This window comes from Gopherus evgoodei, unplaced genomic scaffold (assembly GCF_007399415.2).
Source record: "Gopherus evgoodei ecotype Sinaloan lineage unplaced genomic scaffold, rGopEvg1_v1.p scaffold_40_arrow_ctg1, whole genome shotgun sequence".
In the NCBI taxonomy this organism is placed as follows: Eukaryota; Metazoa; Chordata; order Testudines; family Testudinidae; genus Gopherus; species Gopherus evgoodei.
This window is the reverse complement of record NW_022060061.1, coordinates 484589-503546: the sequence shown is the minus strand read 5'-3', so window position 1 is coordinate 503546 and position 18958 is coordinate 484589. Positions and strand designations below refer to the sequence as shown.

General features: G+C 61.1%; 1 protein-coding gene across 1 annotated transcript; it reads left to right on the top strand.

Annotated features, from left to right (window-relative positions):
* The first annotated feature begins 7974 nt into the window (after positions 1–7974).
* Positions 7975–18523, top strand: CDC37 (cell division cycle 37). Its single transcript, XM_030545973.1, has 8 exons — positions 7975–8112; positions 12461–12742; positions 12893–12998; positions 14944–15059; positions 15582–15704; positions 16910–17092; positions 17606–17677; positions 17983–18523. The coding sequence occupies exons 1-8, from the start codon at positions 8011–8013 to the stop codon at positions 18142–18144; spliced, it is 1146 nt and encodes a 381-aa protein (XP_030401833.1). The 5' UTR covers positions 7975–8010; the 3' UTR covers positions 18145–18523.
* The last annotated feature ends 435 nt before the right edge of the window (positions 18524–18958 follow it).

Below are 18958 nucleotides of genomic sequence, written 5' to 3'. Positions count from 1 at the left end.
ATCCCTCTCAGCTTGTCTAGAATCTCCCCAGGCCTAGGCATGGGGTCGGCATCGGACACTGTGATGGCTTTAAGCTTCTGATAGCCCCCATAAAACCAGATCATCCTGTCTCGCTTGGGGATCAGCCCCATGGGTGAGGCCCATGAGCTGTAAAATGGCTGGATCCCATCTAAAGCCAGCATGTCCCTGACCTCTCTCTCCAGGTTCTGGGCTGCTTTCCCAATGACTCTGAATGGGGAACACCTGATGGGGAGATTGGCTCCCACCTCAGGGAAGAGATCCCCCCGGGGGTCTTCCCCCTTCTTCATCCAATCCTCCCTCTTCAGGTTCAGGGGTCCCCTCACTCTCCTCCCATCCAGCAGCTCGAAAGGGAAGAACCCTGTGGATTCCTGGGGCACCACCAGCTGCCTCCTGATTCCCCCCAGTTCTACTTCCCCTTGGAGAGCCCATTTCCGGTACAGGAATCCCTCCTCCTGCAGGACTCTGTCCCTGCAGTCTTCCCCAAGGGGGTTTGCAGTGCTGTGGCCAGCAAGTTCCCTCAGCTTCTCCAAGGAGGGATCCCTCTGCAGCTCAGTCTGGGATTCAGCAGCTGGGGCAGGGAGTGGGACCTGTTCCCTCTCGCTGGCTGGGCCTTGGGTCACAGCCCCCCTGAGCCCTGTCCCTGGTATCTCCCTCCCTGCTGTGTAATCACTTCCCAGCAGCACGTCTGGACCAGGCAAACCTGGTTGGCAGCCGACCTGCCCTGCCTGGATGTCCCCCCACTCAGCTGGGGTCTCAGCTCCCCCCGTGCTCAGCGCTGCCCTTGCTGTCCCAGTGGGGGCAGGCAGCGACCTCTCTGCTCTGGTCACAGCATCAGAGCCAGCGTGAGCCCCCTCTCCGGTGTGCAGGGGGGCGGGGAGCATCTCTCCCTCCCACTCAGCCCCAGGGGGCTGGTTATAGGTAGGCAGGTATCCTGAGCCCAGCAGCCCTCCCCCCTGCCAGCCAGGTCATTTGCATTTTCACTGACCATTTCAATCCTAGCCAATTGGTTCCCTGGATTTGAATTCAAACCCTCGGCCGTTACAGGAGCGGGGCCTGGATCCTGTCCCATGGGGAGACAGTCACCCCCCAACAGGGCCTCCCAGCCGATATCCTGGAGAACCCCAACTACCAGCCAGCCTGACCCCTCCTGGGTCTGTACAGGGATCTGGGCCATAGGCAGGGCGAGGGGCTTCACCCCGGGGACCTTCACCCAGGTCCCACAGTCCCTCTGCATCTGGGGCTGCACCACCACAGTTCTCTCTGTCCCAGGGTCTCGCCCCTGCAGGCGTGTTTCCCCACTGACCCCTGGGCAGCCCCCTATGTCTCTCTGCTCCACCATCACCAATCCACGCTGCTGCTGCTTCTCCTGCAGCTTTTCCTCGGGCTCTTGCTTTCTCTCACGGTCCTCTCGCTCTCTCGGGCTCTGCTCCCATCCCATCCGTCTCCAGTCTCCTGATGGGGAACCCAATCGTGAAGACCCTCGTCTGATTGGGGACCAGACTCCCAGGGATGCCTGGCTGATGCTCCAGCTGCTCTCAGATCCTCTTGTAGCCCCATCTGGGCCAGGAATCTGCTCCTCAGAGCGGTGCTTCTCCTTCAACTGCACGATTAACTGTGCCTTGGTGAATTTCCCCATGCGTAACCCTCTCTTTGTGCACAGGATCACAATGTCCTTCTCAAGGAGATGGTGATAGGCCATCACTTCACCGTTCCCAAGTGGCTCTGGACTCACAGGCCTGTGTGCTCTTGGCTCCCCCATGGTTTCCAGGAAGAACCCCTGGTGTGCCAGCCCTTCTCGTGATCACCACCTCTTTGCCAGGGTCGAGCTGCAGACTCCTCCGCCCCTGGGACTGCTCCTGCAATCCCCTGGGGAACCCTGCTACTGCAAAATCCTTCTCTCTCCCAGGGTCGAGCGGCAAGCTCCTCCGCCCCTGAGACTGCTCGCTGCAGTCCTCAGGGGGACCCTGTTACTCCAACAGTCCTTCTCGCTGGTCACACACTCCCAGAGGTTAACTGCCCCCTGAAACTGTCCCTCTCTGAGCCTTCAGCACGCCTGGTCCTCATTATCCCTCCTTTGTTTTACTGCTCCCCAGTCACTTACTGCAAGCAGCGCCATTCACGGGGTGCAGTACGTCCCGCCGCTGCCACCAGTTGTCACAGAGTCACCGGGCGATGCTCTGGAACTGCACCCCACCAAGCCAGTCAGGACTTTGGGGAGCCTCCTCTCCCTTGGAGCAGACTTGTTCAGGGCAAGAAGCTCACACGGCTTCACCTCCTGGGTCTCTCCTTGGAGCATTCAGCATCCTCTGCCCCTCCGTGCGCTTCCCACAGCGAGTCCACCCCAGCGGGGTCCTGGGGAAGCCACCGGGTCCTGCACCCCCACTTTGCAGTCAGACGTGACTCTCAGCCAGCCAGTAACACAGAGGTTTATTCGATGACAGGAACAGGGTCTAAAACAGAGCTTGTAGATACAGCGAACCGGACCCCTCGGCTGGGTCCATTCTGGGGGGCAGTGAGCCAGACCCCCAGGTCTGCCCTCCACCCTTGACCCCAGCCAGCTCCAGACTAACAACCCCTCCCAGCCCCTCCTCTCTGCTCAGCCCCTTTCCCGGGCCAGGGGGTCACCTGATCCCTTTGTCTCCAACACCTTCAGCTGGCACCTTTGCAGAGGGGGGGCCCAGGCCATCAGTTGCTAGGAGACAGAGGGTCAGGCATTTAGGTGCACTGGCCCTTTGCTCTGCCAGATACTTAAGAACTGCCATGGGGACACTGAGGCACCAATACAGTATTCAGAGAAAACATTAAGAACTTTCCCAGTTCGTCACAGTCAGGTGCCGGGGCAGGGCCCGGTGTCGGGTGTTGGGGCAGGGCCCGGTGCCGGGGCAGGGCCTGGTGTCGGGTGTCGGGGCAGGGCCCGGTGTCGGGTGTCGGGGCAGGGCCCGGTGTCGGGGCAGGGCTCGGTGTTGGGTGTTGGGGCAGGGCCTGGTGCCGGAGCAGGGCCCGGTGTCGGGGCAGGGCCTGGTGTTGGGGCAGGGCCCGGTGCCGGGGCAGGGCCTGGTGTCGGGTGTCGGGGCAGGGCCCGGTGTCGGGTGTCGGGGCAGGGCCCGGTGTCGGGGCAGGGCCCGGTGTCGGGTGTCGGGGCAGGGCCCGGTGTCGGGGCAGGGCCCGGTGTTGGGGCAGGGCCCGGTGTCGGGGCAGGGCCTGGTGTCGGGTGTCGGGGCAGGGCCCGGTGTCGGGTGTCAGGGCAGGGCCCGGTGTCGGGGCAGGGCCCGGTGTCGGGTGTCGGGGCAGGGCCCGGTGTCGGGTGCCGGGGCAGGGCCCGGTGTCGGGTGCCGGGGCAGGGCCCGGTGCCGGGGCAGGGCCCGGTGTCGGGTGCCGGGGCAGGGCCCGGTGCCGGGGCAGGGCCCGGTGTCGGGTGCCGGGGTAGGGCCCGGTGTCGGGTCAGGGCCTGGTGTCGGGTGTCGGGGCAGGGCCCGGTGTCGGGTGCCGGGGCAGGGCCCGGTGTCGGGTGTCGGGGCAGGGCCCGGTGCCGGGGCAGGGCCCGGTGCTGGGGCAGGGCCCGGTGTCGGGTGTCGGGGCAGGGCCCGGTGTCGGGGCAGGGCCTGGTGTCGGGTGTCAGGTGTCGGGGCAGGGCCCGGTGTCGGGTGTCGGGTGTCAGGTGCCGGGGCAGGGCCCGGTGTCGGGGCAGGGCCCAGTGTCGGGTGTGGGGGCAGGGCCCGGTGTCGGGGCAGGGCCCGGTGTCGAGTGTCGGGGCAGGGCCTGGTGTCGGGGCAGGGCCCGGTGTCGGGTGCCGGGGCAGGGCCCGGTGCTGGGGCAGGGCCCAGTGTCGGGGCAGGGCCCGGTGTCGGGTGTCAGGTGTCGGGGCAGGGCCCGGTGTCGGGTGTCGGGTGTCAGGTGCCGGGGCAGGGCCCGGTGTCGGGTGTCGGGGCAGGGCCCGGTGCCGGGGCAGGGCCCGGTGTCGGGTGTCAGGTGTCGGGGCAGGGCCCGGTGTCGGTGCAGGGCCCGGTGTCGGGTGTCAGGTGTCGGGGCAAGGCCCGGTGTCGGGTGCCGGGGCAGGGCCCGGTGTCGGGTGTCGGGGCAGGGCCCGGTGTCGGGTGCCGGGGCAGGGCCCGGTGTCGGGGCAGGGCCCGGTGTCGGGTGTCAGGTGTCGGGGCAGGGCCCGGTGTCGGGTGTCGGGGCAGGGCCCGGTGTCGGGGCAGGGCCCGGTGTCGGGTGTCGGGGCAGGGCCCGATGTCGGGTGTCGGGGCAGGGCCCGGTGTCGGGGCAGGGCCCGGTGTCGGGTGTCAGGTGTCGGGGCAGGGCCCGGTATCGGGTGTCGGGTGTCAGGTGCCGGGGCAGGGCCCGGTGTCGGGGCAGGGCCCGGTGTCGGGGCAGGGCCCAGTGTCGGGTGTCGGGGCAGTGCCGGTGTCGGGGCAGGGCCCAGTGTCGGATGTCGGGGCAGGGCCCGGTGCTGGGGCAGGGCCTGGTGTCGGGTGTCGGGGCAGGGCCCGGTGTCGGGGCAGGGCCCGGTGTCGGGTGTCAGGTGTCGGGGCAGGGCCCGGTGTCGGGTGCCGGGGCAGGGCCCGGTGTCGGGTGTTGGGTGTCAGGTGCTGGGGCAGGGCCCGGTGTCGGGTGTCGGGGCCGGGCCCGGTGTCGGGTGCCGGGTGTCAGGTGCTGGGGCAGGGCCCGGTGTCGGGTGCCGGGGTAGGGCCCGGTGTCGGGGCAGGGCCCGGTGTTGGGTGTCAGGTGTCGGGGCAGGGCCCGGTGTCGGGGCAGGGCCCGGTGTCGGGTGCTGGGGCAGGGCCCGGTGTCGGGGCAGGGCCTGGTGTCGGGTGTCGGGGCAGGGCCCGGTGCTGGGGCAGGGCCTGGTGTCGGGTGTCGGGGCAGGGCCCGGTGTCGGGGCAGGGCCCGGTGTCGGTGTCGGGTGTCGGGGCAGGGCCCGGTGTCGGGTGTCAGGTGTCGGGGCAGGGCCCGGTGTCGGGTGTCGGGGCAGGGCCCGGTGTCGGGTGTCGGGGCAGGGCCCGGTGTCGGTGTCGGGTGTCGGGGCAGGGCCCGGTGTCGGTGTCAGGTGTCGGGGCAGGGTCCGGTGTCGGGTGTCGGGGCAGGGCCCGGTGTCGGGGCAGGGCCCGGTGTCGGTGTCGGGTGTCGGGGCAGGGCCTGGTGTCGGGGCAGGGCCCAGTGTCGGGTGTCGGGGCAGGGCCCGGTGTCGGATGTCGGGGCAGGGCCCGGTGTCGGGGCAGGGCCCGGTGCTGGGGCAGGGCCCGGTGTCGGGTGTCGGGGCAGGGCCCGGTGTCGGGGCAGGGCCCGGTGTCGGGTGTCAGGTGCCGGGGCAGGGCCCGGTGTCGGGTGTCGGGGCAGGGCCCGGTGCCGGGTGTCGGGGCAGGGCCCGGTGTCGGGGCAGGGCCCGGTGCCGGGTGTCGGGGCAGGGCCCGGTGCCGGGTGTCGGGGCAGGGCCCGGTGTCGGGGCAGGGCCCGGTGTCGGGTGCTGGGGCAGGGCCCGGTGTCGGGGCAGGGCCCGGTGTCGGGTGCTGGGGCAGGGCCCGGTGTCGGGTGTCGGGGCAGGGCCCGGTGTCAGGGCAGGGCCCGGTGCCGGGGCAGGGCCCGGTGTCGGGTGTCGGGGCAGGGCCCGGTGCCGGGTGTCGGGGCAGGGCCCGGTGCCGGGACAGGGCGCGGTGTCGGGTGCCGGGGCAGGGCCCGGTGTCGCGGCAGGGCCCGGTGTCGGGTGTCGGGGCAGGGCCCGGTGTCGGGTGTCGGGGCAGGGCCCGGTGTCGGGTGTCAGGTGTCGGGGCAGGGCCCGGTATCGGGTGTCGGGTGTCAGGTGCCGGGGCAGGGCCCGGTGTCGGGTGTCGGGGCAGGGCCCGGTGTCGGGGCAGGGCCCAGTGTCGGGTGTCGGGGCAGGGCCCGGTGTCGGATGTCGGGGCAGGGCCCGGTGCTGGGGCAGGGCCTGGTGTCGGGTGTCGGGGCAGGGCCCGGTGTCGGGGCAGGGCCCGGTGTCGGGTGTCAGGTGTCGGGGCAGGGCCCGGTGTCGGGTGCCGGGGCAGGGCCCGGTGCCGGGGCAGGGCCCGGTGTCGGGTGTTGGGTGTCAGTTGCTGGGGCAGGGCCCGGTGTCGGGTGTCGGGGCAGGGCCCGGTGTCGGGTGCCGGGTGTCAGGTGCTGGGGCAGGGCCCGGTGTCGGGTGCTGGGGTAGGGCCCGGTGTCGGGGCAGGGCCCGGTGTTGGGTGTCAGGTGTCGGGGCAGGGCCCGGTGTCGGGTGCTGGGGCAGGGCCCGGTGTCGGGGCAGGGCCTGGTGTCGGGTGTCGGGGCAGGGCCCGGTGCTGGGGCAGGGCCTGGTGTCGGGTGTCGGGGCAGGGCCCGGTGTCGGGGCAGGGCCCGGTGTCGGTGTCGGGTGTCGGGGCAGGGCCCGGTGTCGGGTGTCAGGTGTCGGGGCAGGGCCCGGTGTCGGGTGTCGGGGCAGGGCCCGGTGTCGGGGCAGGGCCCGGTGTCGGTGTCGGGTGTCGGGGCAGGGCCCGGTGTCGGTGTCAGGTGTCGGGGCAGGCCCCGGTGTCGGGTGTCGGGGCAGGGCCCGGTGTCGGGGCAGGGCCCGGTGTCGGTGTCGGGTGTCGGGGCAGGGCCCGGTGTCAGGGCAGGGCCCGGTGCCGGGGCAGGGCCCGGTGTCGGGTGTCGGGGCAGGGCCCGGTGCCGGGTGTCGGGGCAGGGCCCGGTGCCGGGGCAGGGCCCGGTGTCGGGTGCCGGGGCAGGGCCCGGTGTCGCGGCAGGGCCCGGTGTCGGGTGTCGGGGCAGGGCCCGGTGTCGGGTGTCAGGTGTCGGGGCAGGGCCCGGTATCGGGTGTCGGGTGTCAGGTGCCGGGGCAGGGCCCGGTGTCGGGTGTCGGGGCAGGGCCCAGTGTCGGGTGTCGGGGCAGGGCCCGGTGTCGGATGTCGGGGCAGGGCCCGGTGCTGGGGCAGGGCCTGGTGTCGGGTGTCGGGGCAGGGCCCGGTGTCGGGGCAGGGCCCGGTGTCGGGTGTCAGGTGTCGGGGCAGGGCCCGGTGTCGGGTGCCGGGGCAGGGCCCGGTGCCGGGGCAGGGCCCGGTGTCGGGTGTTGGGTGTCAGGTGCTGGGGCAGGGCCTGGTGTCGGGTGTCGGGGCAGGGCCCGGTGTCGGGTGCCGGGTGTCAGGTGCTGGGGCAGGGCCCGGTGTCGGGTGCCGGGGTAGGGCCCGGTGTCGGGGCAGGGCCCGGTGTTGGGTGTCAGGTGTCGGGGCAGGGCCCGGTGTCGGGTGCCGGGTGTCAGGTGCTGGGGCAGGGCCCGGTGTCGGGTGCCGGGGTAGGGCCCGGTGTCGGGGCAGGGCCCGGTGTTGGGTGTCAGGTGTCGGGGCAGGGCCCGGTGTCGGATGTCGGGGCAGGGCCCGGTGTCGGGTGTCAGGTGTCGGGTGTCGGGGCAGGGCCCGGTGCTGGGTCAGGGTGTCGGGTGTCGGGTGTCGGGGCTGCCTGGTGTCGGGGCAGGGCCTGGTGTCGGGGCAGGGCCCGGTGTGGCGGGCGCCCCCCTCGCATGGGGTGCCTGGGGGCTACCACCACACCCAGTATTGGGTGCCGCCTGTGAAGGGGGCGTGGGGACCAGGCCCCTCCCCCACTCTGTCTGTCTGTCTTTGGGAGGCCGCCCCCCCCCCGTGTGCCTAGCACCCCCCAGGCTATATTTGCTGTGTGTTGCCCTTTAAGGCCTACGCCATTTTGGGCGCGGAAGGGCGGGAGGAAACGCATGCGCACTGAGTGGCCGAGGGATCAGAACTTGCTCTCCCGTGCCGTGCCGCTGCCGGTCCTCGTACGCACGCGCAGTAGAGTCGCCTCCCTCTCTGCTGCGCATGCGTATCGACCGGTGCTCGGGGGTTGGCGCACCTGGGCATGGCCCGCGCACGCGCAGTTGCGTGAGCGAAGCCGTTCCCCGCCTCCGTCGGACACCGGAAGTGAGTCAGGGCGAGGGCGGAAGCGGGTGTGGGGAGGGTTCCAGAAGCGCCTGGCGGCGCGGCCGGCGGCACCATGGTGGATTACAGCGTCTGGGACCACATCGAGGTGTCGGACGACGAGGACGAGACTCACCCCAACATCGACACGGCCAGTCTGTTCCGGTGGCGCCACCAGGTGCGGGCCCGCCCCGGGGAGACCCGCCCCCGAGGGGTCCCGTTCCCGTGGGGTCCCGTTCCCCTGGAGACCCGCCCCCCCCCGCCCCGGGGAGACCCGCCCCCCCCGCCCCGAGGGGTCCCGTTCCCGGGGAGACCCGCCCCCCCGCCCCGAGGGGTCCCGTTCCCGGGGAGACCCGCCCCCCCGCCCCGAGGGGTCCCGTCCCGGGGAGACCCGCCCCCCCCGCCCCGAGGGGTCCCGTCCCCGTGGAGACCCGGGCTCGGGGCCCAGGGGGTCTCTTACTTGCCGCCCCCCGCTGCCCCGAGACCGCCCCAGGCTCCAGCGATGGCCTGGCCGTGCAGAGACCAGGCCTGGGTGAGGTTCAGCCCCTGGGCCTTGGGACCCGGCGCCAAGTATCCCCCGCCCGCCCCAGGAACACTGTGCCCCCACCCGGGGTCTTCACCTTGGGGACCCTGCGCTTGTCGGGACTTGGCCCCAAGGGCTTGCCCCCCTCAGCCAGGATCCCTCCCCCCGCATAGTGCTCAGCCCATTGCAGAGACTAACATCCCCCCTCCCCCAGCCCCTTCTCAGTATCCCCTGGATTGACTCCAACCCCAGTGAGGCTCTGCCTCCAATTGGTGGGACTCCTGAGACCTCTGGGACACACCCAATTTCAGCCAAATCAGCCCCACCCTTAGTGATGTCTCCCTCCTGTCAGCTCCCCAGACAGAGGGAATTCCCCAGCTTCAAGGTAGATCTTCCCTGAGGAGAGACTCCTACAAAAAAATGAGGGAGTTCTTTAAGGAGAGATTCTCCTGGAAACCCCGGGGCTTGTCTTCTCCTTAACCAGGCATCCTGCATAGTAATAATGAGTACCTATGGGGTACTTTGATATGGTGACTTTAACATCTGGCAAAATACTGGAACAAATGATTACACAATCAGTGTATAAACATCTGGAGGATACCAGGGTTAGAAAGAATAGCCAGCATGGCTCTGTCAAGAGCAAATCCTGCCAAACCATCCTCATTTCCTTTTTTGATGGAGTTACTGGCTTAGTCGATAGGGGGAAGCAGTCAATGTGATATGGGAGACTTTTAGTAAGGCTTTTGACACAGTCAGATGTAAACTAGGGAAATGTGCTCTAGATGAAATTACCATACGGTGGTACACAGCTGGCTGGAAACAGCACTCAGAGTAGTTGTTAATGGTTTGCTGTCATCTGGGTGTGGGTGGATGGGTGTCCCACAGGGGTCCTGAATCTAATATTATTCAATAATTTCATTAATTACTTGAATAAGGGAGTGTAGTGTGTGCTTATAAAATTTACGTAGGACATCAAGCAGAGAGGAGTTGCAAGCACCTTGGATGATAGAATTAGAATTCAAAACAACCTCCACACTTTAGAGAATTGATTTGTAATCAACAAGATGAAATTAAATAAAGACAAGTGCCGAGTAATGAACAATTACAAAATAGAGAATAACTGGCTAAGTAGTGGTAGCAGAAAAAGGATCGGGCATTATAGTGGATCATAAATTGAATACAAACAACAATGTGATGCAGTTGCCGAAAGGGCTAATATCAGTCTGGGGTGTATTAACAGGCGTGTCGTATGTAAGACATGGCAGGGAATTATCCTTCTCTACTCGGCATTGGTGGGGTCTCAGCTGGAGTACTTTCGGAATGATGTAAATAAGTTGGAGAGGGTCCAGGGGAGGAAAGATTACAAACCCTGCGCATGTTTAGTCTTGAGAAAAGAAGACTTGGGGGTGGGGGGGAATCTGCTAATAGTCTTCAAATCTGTTAAGGGCTGTTATAAAGAGGATGGTGATTAAATGTTCTCCACACCCGCTAAAAAATAGGCCAAGAAGTAATGGATTTAATCTGCAGCCAGGGAGTCTTAGTTTAAATATTAGGAAAAATGTTCTACCTCTTATCGTAGTTAAGCTCTGGAATAAGCTTCCCAAGGGAGTTTGTGGATTCCTTGTCATTGGAGGGTTTTAAGAATAGATGGACAAACACCTGTCAGGGATGGTTTAGGTTTACTTGGTCTTGTCTCAGCACAGGGGCTGGGCTTGGTGACCTGTTAAGACCCCTTCCAGCCTGATATTTCTGTGATGATTATTATTATTTTTTAATCAAGAGGTCTCTGTGATCCTCCAGTGAAGGGCTGATTTATATTCCCTTAGTACTGAAAGAGAAACTGAGGCACAGAGCAGGGAAGGGAGTTGCCTGCGATGGTGCAGCAAGGCAGTAGTTGTGTCTGGACTAGAATTCAGGGGTCCTGACTGCGAGTCCAAGAGGAAACCCTGGGGCTTACTGTCTCCATGTGCTCTCTTGTGAAACCGCAGGAAGCTGTCTGGGCAGAAATCCATTCCTCAGTCTCCCTGTAACTTTCTCCACCACAGTCACTCTGGACTTTGCAGGTGCTTTAGGAGCTGTAGTGGACACCAGCCAGCAGACTAAAGCCTCAGACAGGCAGGTGTGGTAAGACTCTCTGCTTAGTCCTCATGTATTTGTAACTGGTTCCAGTTTAACAGATGAGGCATTGAGTCAGCCTTACCTGCCTTCTTTGGGGAATAAATGAGCTCTGGATGTAGTGTGTGAATGCAGAGGCGTAGTTTCTTATGTGTCACCTGGTCTGTCACCATTTATTGGGGCTGGGAACCCACTCTGTTGGCTCAGGGAATTCTGATCTTGTTTGAGTGGCAAACACTGGGGAAAATACAGTTTTATTCTGGATAAGATAGGGGCTTTTCACCTCTGCTGCATATGTGTATAGATATGAAGATAGATCGGTCTCTCAAAGGACCTAGAATGTAGGCAGTGCACTTTGCCTTTTGTTCCTCCCTTGCGAATTCCAGGGATCTGAGCAGGGAGTGCGATGCTGAGGTCCAATAATGATTCTGCAAATCACTCGTGCTGAGCAACTCATTTCACTCCTCTGCCTCAGTTTTCTTATCTCTAAAATGTGGATAATACCTGTTAGAGGGAGCTGTGACTTGGGGAGTTGAAGTTTTGGTGGCTAATTGAGGAGTGTTTTGGTAATCTAGAGCGCTACATAAATACTAAGTAGTGGGAGACAATGGAGAAATAAACCTTGATCTTGTTAAAACCCTCCTTCCCTGAGTGTTGTGCATCACTACTTTGAGAGCGCATGTGCAGTGTGAGTAACTGTCTCAGCTAGGATGTTCTCCCTCCAGACTAGCATGTTATGCACAGGAAGGAAGGAAGGAAGGGTCTCTGCTCCATGTGGAGAAGAAAATGGGAATTCAGCTTTTGTTTTCCAGGCTCAGAGGAGGAAGAAATTGTTCTCCCAACAGCCACAACAAGAGCCGTGTCCAATCAACAGCAAACAAAATCCTAAGGATCTTAGAACCCTCTTGAAAACATTGGCCTGTAAAGGAAACCCCGACTGAAACGCAACAAAGGTGTTCAGTAGTTGACTGTTGGGTCTCTGGAAGGAAGGCAGCATTAGGATGCCTATAGCTAGTGGAAACAGATTGAAACAGAACAGGGGGCAAATCTGAGTTGAAGATCAAGGGAATCTCCAACCCTGTGAGCCTAAGGGAAGTGGTAGAAACTCCATTGCTTGAGGCAGTTGCACCTAGATTAGGCAAAGCCCTAAATCTTGTACAGCAGTGAACAGCCCAGCCCTGCCCTGCCCTGCCCTGCGAGGGTGGATGACGTGGGGATCAGTAGGACTCTTCCATCTCTTAATTTTCAGCTAATACAAATGGATACTGCAGAGGAGAGGAATGTTCATTCTCCTACAGAGTCACTGCTGCGGCTCCTGGGTTAACACTGATTTCCTGCATCGCGTGCTCTGCCAAGCATAACTGGAGTCTCTGCAGATGTGCCAAGCCCTCGGGAAACTCGAACTACTAGGTGGTACGGAGCCCTCATTTAGCAGCACAGGGTGACTGTGTGAATGTCAGTGCAGCATAGAAGAGAGACAGCTAAAAAGTCTGATTAAACCATAAGGCTCCTACCGGCTAGTTGCAATGAGTGAGAGATTGAGAGTTCAGCTCTCTACAGAGGCAAGAAACTAGCCACACATTCGGTGATACTGGGATTAAGCACAAAATGGATGAGTTGGGAAGCATGTAGGCTAACTCTTCTCTGGCATGGAAGCTACTGTCCTGTTGGTGTGTCCCACGCAGCTCGGCATGTCAGTTACTGTTCTGTTTGATCCGGTCAGCCCAACGATCATGTCTTGGGTGTGGGACATGAGGGGAGGAGAGGGGTTTCCAGTGTTACTCAGACAGTCTGTACTCTCCTCTTTGCCAGGGGACCAGTTGGCTCTTCTATTCCAAGAGCAAGTGATGAAGAGTGCTTTAAAAAAGCTGTAAATTGATCTCTGCAGGCCCGCGTGGAGAGGATGGAGCAGTTCCAGAAGGAGAAAGAAGAGCTGGATAAAGGGTGCAGGGAATGCAAACGGAAACTAGCCGAGTGCCAGAAGAAAATGAAGGAGTTTGAGGTGGCAGGCGCGGAGAGTGGGAAAGGGGAGCTGCAGAGACTTCAGGTCGAAGCACAGCAGCTGAGAAAAGAAGAGAGGAGCTGGGAAAAGAAGATCGAGGAGCTGAGGAAGAAGGAGAAGAACATGCCCTGGAACGTGGACACCCTGAGCAAAGACGGCTTCAGCAAGGTTGGTCTGAATTGTGCCTGGTGAGGGGAAGGAGCAGGGGGGATTTCTGGCTGAAAAAGCTGCCTTGCAAACGTGGCGTCTGAGCTGTCGTGCTGGAACCACAGCTGGCCACGCAGCAGCGCTATGAACCGGCCTCCTCTCTCTCTGCAGAGCGTTTTCAATGTCAAACCTGAAGAGGAGGACGAGTCGGAGGAACAAAAAGAGAAGAAACACAAGTCGTTTGTGGAGAAGTACAAGAAGCAGATCAAACACTTTGGTGAGTTAGCTGGCTGCAAGCGCCGGGCTCCCGGGCAGTCTAGGGGATGAAAGCTTCAAAAGTCTCTTCCGCGTTATAGGTGAAAGCCCGTTATATCGGGGTAGCGGCAGCAGGGCTCCAGCGGTGATTTAAAGAGCCCGGGGCTCCGGCTGTGGGGAGCGCTGGGCCCTTTAAATCGCTGGCTGAGCCCTGCTGCCAGCACCCTGGGGATAGCGGCGGCAGGGCTCTGACAGTGATTTAAAGGGCCTCGGGCTCCCCACAGCGGCCAGGGCTCCGAGCCCTTTAAAGCGCTGTGGGAGCCCCACTGCTGCTGCCCTGGAGTAGCAGCGGCAGGGCTCCAGCGGTGATTTAAAGAGCCCCAGCCCTGGCCGCTGCGGGGAGCCCAGGCCCTTTAAATCACTGTCTGAGCCCTGCTGCCGCAGCTCTAGGGCAGCAGCGGCAGGGCTCCAGCGGTGATTTAAAGAGCCCCGGGCCCTGGCCGCTGTGGGGAGCCCAGACCCTTTTAATTGCCGGCCGAACCCTGCTGCCGGAGCCCTGGGGTTACTGCGCTATATGGGAACCTGTGTTATATTGGGGTAGAGGTGTAGTTGGATTCCTTGCTATCTGGGTCATGTCCGCAATACCTGTCTTCTCCGGTGCTGTAGACTTAGAAAGGAAAGAACATGCAGCTGGAGAGACCCGTGCTCAGTGTGTTGGGTGTGGGGCAGCGGAGTGTTCTCAGCTGGGGGTCCCTGCCTGTGGAACTCCTTTCAGATCCATGTGTAAAAGGCACCAACAAGCCAGTAGTTTCCTAACACAGCTCACTCCTGGGGATTGCCGTTATCCTTAACTTCACTTAAAAAGCCCTACTGCAGGACTGTACGAACCAACATCCAGCTGTGGCATGTAGGCCCTCTCCTGAATGGCTCTTCCCTTGAGTCCCACCCCCAACTTTGCTGGACCTTCTCTGCCTCCTCCTAACTCTTCACTACCTTCATAGTCCTGAACTGGAGCTTTTCAGGTGCCCTTCACCAGAACTCAGGAGCAGCTCAGGTGCTAGCACATCTGTCCACCCCACAGTCCTGTGCGGTAGGGAAGTGTTACCCATATTTTACAGATGTGGATCTCCGGTACAAAGGGATGAAGTGACTTAGCCAGGGTCACGTGGAGAGTCTGACAGGGCCAAGAAATGACCCCAGATTTACTGAGTCCCAATCTAGTGCCTTCCCACAGACTTGTCTTTTCTTATGAGATCCTCTTGGTCAGGTGAGACAGCAGGTTAGCTCTATCTTCCCACATCATCAGGTCCTGTACTGGATTCTGCCTTCATAATCCTGCTGCTTGGATACCAAAGTCATAGGCCTCTAATAAATATGCTTGGTAAATTTCAGCTGGGTGTTCTTCGGTTAAATTCCTACAACGTTCCTGTCCCAGTTACTCATTCCCCTCCCACCCACCCCATCCAAAGATAGTGCGCCCGGCTGTTATTAGGGCTGTTGCTGTGAAATGCAGCCAGGGGAAGAAGTTAATCCAAAACTCTGTCCCGTGTTTGATCTGTCGTAGGTACTTAAGTGGCTCATTGACCTTGGAGATGGTGAGGTGCTCAGATACCAACAGAGCCTCTCCTGAGGCAGCTGCACAGATAGGGAGCTGAGGCACAAAGGCCCAATCCTGTGGGGTGTTTATCTAAATACCTAAGACTATAAGTGACTTGGCCAGGGTCACACATCTGGAGCAGAAGAGGGAATTGAACCTGGGTCTCCCAGTCACAGTCGAGTGCCCTGACCACACCACCATCTTTCCCCTCCAGCAGGTGTAATCCTTCCTCCTAAAGTACCACTGATCCTCTCTAGCCCTGTCCAGGCTCTGCTTGAAACTGTGAGAACAGCTTGGTGGGTGGGCTCTTCTCTCTGACCATGTGGCAAGGTGACTGTCTGCTGCTAACTGTGGCGCTCCTGCTTTGAAGGAATGCTGCGGCGCTGGGACGACAGCCAGAAGTATCTCTCTGATAACCCGCATCTGGTGTGTGAAGAGACCGCCAATTACCTGGTCATCTGGTGCATTGATCTGGAAGTGGAAGAGGTGAGGCTGCTGTGTTTCACCAGGAGCTGTGACTGCAGCTTGAAATGCTGATAGTAGCAAGGGGTCAATCCCGTGTGCGCTGCTGAGTTTTGGCTCATTCACGTTTGTGGTGGGCCAAGCTCTTTCCCATTGGCGTCCCTTCCCTCATGGACACCTCATGGCATAGCGAACCCGTGCTGGGGGAAGCAGGCCTGGAAAGCTTGTACTGGAGTGGCATGTGGCCAGCTGCCCTCCTGGGAGCTAGTGTCTGGTTCAGAGATGGCTTCCTCCGTTCGCTTAAAGATGGTGCTGACACTTGAGAGATCCTGACAGCTGAGTCTGGAAGGGAATGGGCCAAGAGCTCAGACTGCAGTGGACTCGCTTGTCCTGGCTCTTGGCCAGCCAGTGTCCCCTTTCCACTTGGGCAAGGCTGCAGCGGCTGGTGTCTCGGGGTCTGTTGGAATGTGAGCACGCCCTCTGCTGGCAGGGCACCACACAGCACAGCCCTTAGAGCCACAGGCGCCTTTCTCTTCCGCCTCCTAGAAACACGCCCTGATGGAGCAGGTTGCCCACCAGACCATCGTGATGCAGTTCATCCTAGAGCTGGCCAAGAGCCTGAAGGTGGACCCCAGAGCTTGTTTCAGACAGTTCTTCACCAAAATCAAGGTGAGTTCCAAGTCCCCTTCAGCTGTGCCGTTTTCTCCCCATTTCCTCCTCTCTCAGGTGGCCTGCAGTCAGGAGGACTATGGTGGACAGCGTGGAACTCACTGCCATGGAGTGTTGGCTTGGTCAGGAGCCTAGGAAGATTCCAAGAGGGAACGGACACGTGCATCTGAGGAAGTGGGGATTCACCCACGAAAGCTCATGCTCCAAAACGTTTGTTAGTCTATAAGGTGCCACAGGATTCTTTGCTGCTTTTACTGATCCAGACTAACACGGCTACCCTCTGATACGTGAATTCCTGGAATATCCCAAATTCTAACAGTTCCTGCTAAGGCTACAAACCTGCCTCAGGGTGTGAGACAAGCTCTGTTAGAAGTTAAGAAGGGACCTTCCTGAGGCAAATTACCCAACGTCTGCATCTTGTGCAGTTTTTCACACTGTCCTCTGCAGCATCTGACTCTGGCCACTGTCCGAGGCAAGCGACTGGGCTAGGTGGACCTTAGGTCTGAGCCAGTCTGGCAATTCCGATGCCACGTAGTGCCTCCGTCTTCGTTCTCAGTCTGCCCGCGCTGGAGAAGGGGCCCAAGGCCCACTCAGGAGTAGGGTTTAAATACAGTCTGACTCTTGCCCAGCATCCCGTGCCCAGAGTGGGTGTTGTGGCTGGGGTCATCACTGTGGCTAATAGCTAAAGCTGCAGAACCTTCTCCTTTGTCGCTGGGCAGCTGAAAGACACCTAGGGAACTGCCTCCTGGGAGCTCTGTGCCCGGGGGCCCCGAGCGCAGAGAACATATTGGACTGTCAGTTTTATCCCTCCTACTAGCTGGACTTTTTCGTGGCACCTGCTGCTTGTGCTCTGCCATCGCCTGCCTGTGTATTTGTGGCACTGTGCTCGGCGCCACAGCAGGGGGTTGTGGGGACACTGCAGGAGGAGAGAATGTCAGTCTGTCACACGTGCCTCTGAGCCTTCCGTTGTCCTACAGCAGGTGGCTTTTAATGCCGGAAGCACTGGGCTCCTCCCAGCCCTGCAATCATCCTGACTGAATGGAGGCGTAGCTACACTGGCACACTCTGGCCTCAGCAAAGGGGTCCGTAATCTGGGTTCAGCTGTGTCTCATGTGCCTGGCTGGATCTTGTGCCATCTCGGCTCCTTCTTCGTTAACATTCTGGCCTCTCAACTTTGCTTCCCTGCTTCTCCCTGCCCGTTGCAGACGGCCGATCAGCAGTACATGGAGGGGTTCACCGATGAGCTGGAGGCCTTCAAGGAGCGAGTGAGAGGCCGTGCTAAGGTGCGCCTCGAGAAGGCCATGAAAGAGTATGAAGAGGAGGAGCGGCAGAAACGGCTGGGCCCAGGCGGGCTGGATCCCGTGGAGGTGTACGAATCCCTCCCGGCTGTGAGTAGCCTGACACTGAGCAGCAGGTGCCTTGCACTCTGAGCAAGAGCAGCTGCTGTCGATCTCGCATTCTGGCTTCTCCTTCCCACTCCCTAGCCTATCTAGAGCACTTATCTGGCCCCATTCTCTGAGCAGCTCAGGTGCTTTGATGGGTTTATTCCCTGCACCTCCCAGGTCAGAAAGCCCTATTCCCATTTTACAGGTGGGGCACTGAGGCACAGGGAGACTCAGACTTGCCCAAGTCTGCTAGAGCAGGGAAATGAACCCAGATCTTCCAAGACCCAGGCTAGTGCCCTGGCCACCACTCTCCAAGGGAAATGGGCAAGGCGGCATTCCTCTCCATGCCCCGAGGCAAGGGGGGTCACTGTGGAGTGCTTCCACTGCCTTCCTAGGCCTTGGCTCCTAGCTGAGCAGGAGCACGAGGTGTGAGCTCCTAGGCAATATCTCTTGCATGGGGCCGTGGAAGGGGCCCTGTCCCAGACCCGCTCATCAGGCTGCCCTCTTCTTCCCCAGGAACTGCAAAAGTGTTTCGATTCAAAAGACGTTCAGATGCTGCAGGATGCAATCAGCAAAATGGAGCCTGCTGTGAGTATCCCTTGGGTGGGGAGGACACGGGGCCTAGGTGAGGGCCTAGAGGCACAGGAAGAAAGCAGTCAGCTTTCTGTTGCTGTGAATTGGGGTCCGTTCCCAGTCACATTAACACGTCTTCCTGTGTAGTTACTGGCTTCTTCCCAAGTCATTGATCTCGAGCCAACCAAGTGGCAATGAGCCCTTGGCTGAAGGCTGCAGTGGGGATGGAGGTGAGTTGGGGAGCTCTGGGAGGAAGCAGAGACCCATGGGCAAGTGCTGTGCTAACATCCTTTAGCCCCCATGCGCTGTCTGTGTTCCAGGAAGCGAAGTACCACATGCAGCGCTGCATCGATTCTGGGCTCTGGGTGCCGAATGCCAAGACGGCGGAGGGAGCGGAGAAGGGAGGCGAGGAGGCAGAGGCTGAGGCTGTCTATGAGGAGGTCAAGAAGGAGAGCAGCGAGGAGGAGAAAGGAAACCCATGAACTACTGCTGGAAATGCGTAAAGCAGACTTTCCCCTCACCTCCCCCCACTGCCACCATCCTACCCCCTCTCGCCTTCCTCTCTCACCCGATTATCCCTCAGGATGAGACATGCTTTACACACGTAGACACTTTGTGAATGTGTGAGCTGCTTGCTGGCTCTTTGTATCCACCCCCAAGCCCTGGGCTGCCCTTGGGGAGCAGCCGGAAGTCCGGTCGGTTACCCCAGTGAGACGGGAGCTCAAAGGAATTGGCATATGGCAGTTTAGGTTCTAGGTCTCACTCTGGTGATGCCGGGCAACGTACTAGTTACAAATGTGTTGTTGTATCTCTTCTGTTGGTGCCCAATAAGGCTGTTACCTGAATAAAGAGATTGAAGTAGCTGACCGTGGAGCGGACTTGCTGGGGCAGTCAGGTGAGCTGCCGTGCTGTTGTGGCTTCTGCAAAGAGAGAAGTTGACCTGCACAGTTGTCCCTGGTGCTGGGAGTTACGTTGCAGGCCAGCCTGAGTGCACTGGCCTTCCCAAGTCTGCGGAGCCCTTGGTGGCCAAAACAAACTGCATAGCCTGCCATGGCCCCTGTCAGGGCCTGCAGGCAAACACACCAGCGCCCCCCTGCACCTTGGGTTAGCTCCTGTGCCGCCTCGGCCATCTGCCGGTATGTGCTCTGGGGCCCGGAGGAGTGGGCTGTGCTGTGAATGTGCCTGAGGCGTAGGCCCAGCTCTGCTGACCGGCAGTCTCTTGCTTTCCTTACCAGCAGCCTGCCCATCTAGCAGTGTCCCTTGCTAAGGGTGGCCGTTCTCCCAGTAGGACGGGGG

Bases quoted from the DNA above. Each gene is read 5' to 3' on its own strand.
- CDC37 (XM_030545973.1), top strand. From the start codon at position 8,011: ATGGTGGATTACAGCGTCTGGGACCACATCGAGGTGTCGGACGACGAG. The intron at 12,999-14,943 runs GTGAGTTAGCTG...CCTGCTTTGAAG, and splicing joins GAAGCAGATCAAACACTTTG to GAATGCTGCGGCGCTGGGAC. The intron at 17,678-17,982 runs GTGAGTATCCCT...TCTGTGTTCCAG, and splicing joins TCAGCAAAATGGAGCCTGCT to GAAGCGAAGTACCACATGCA.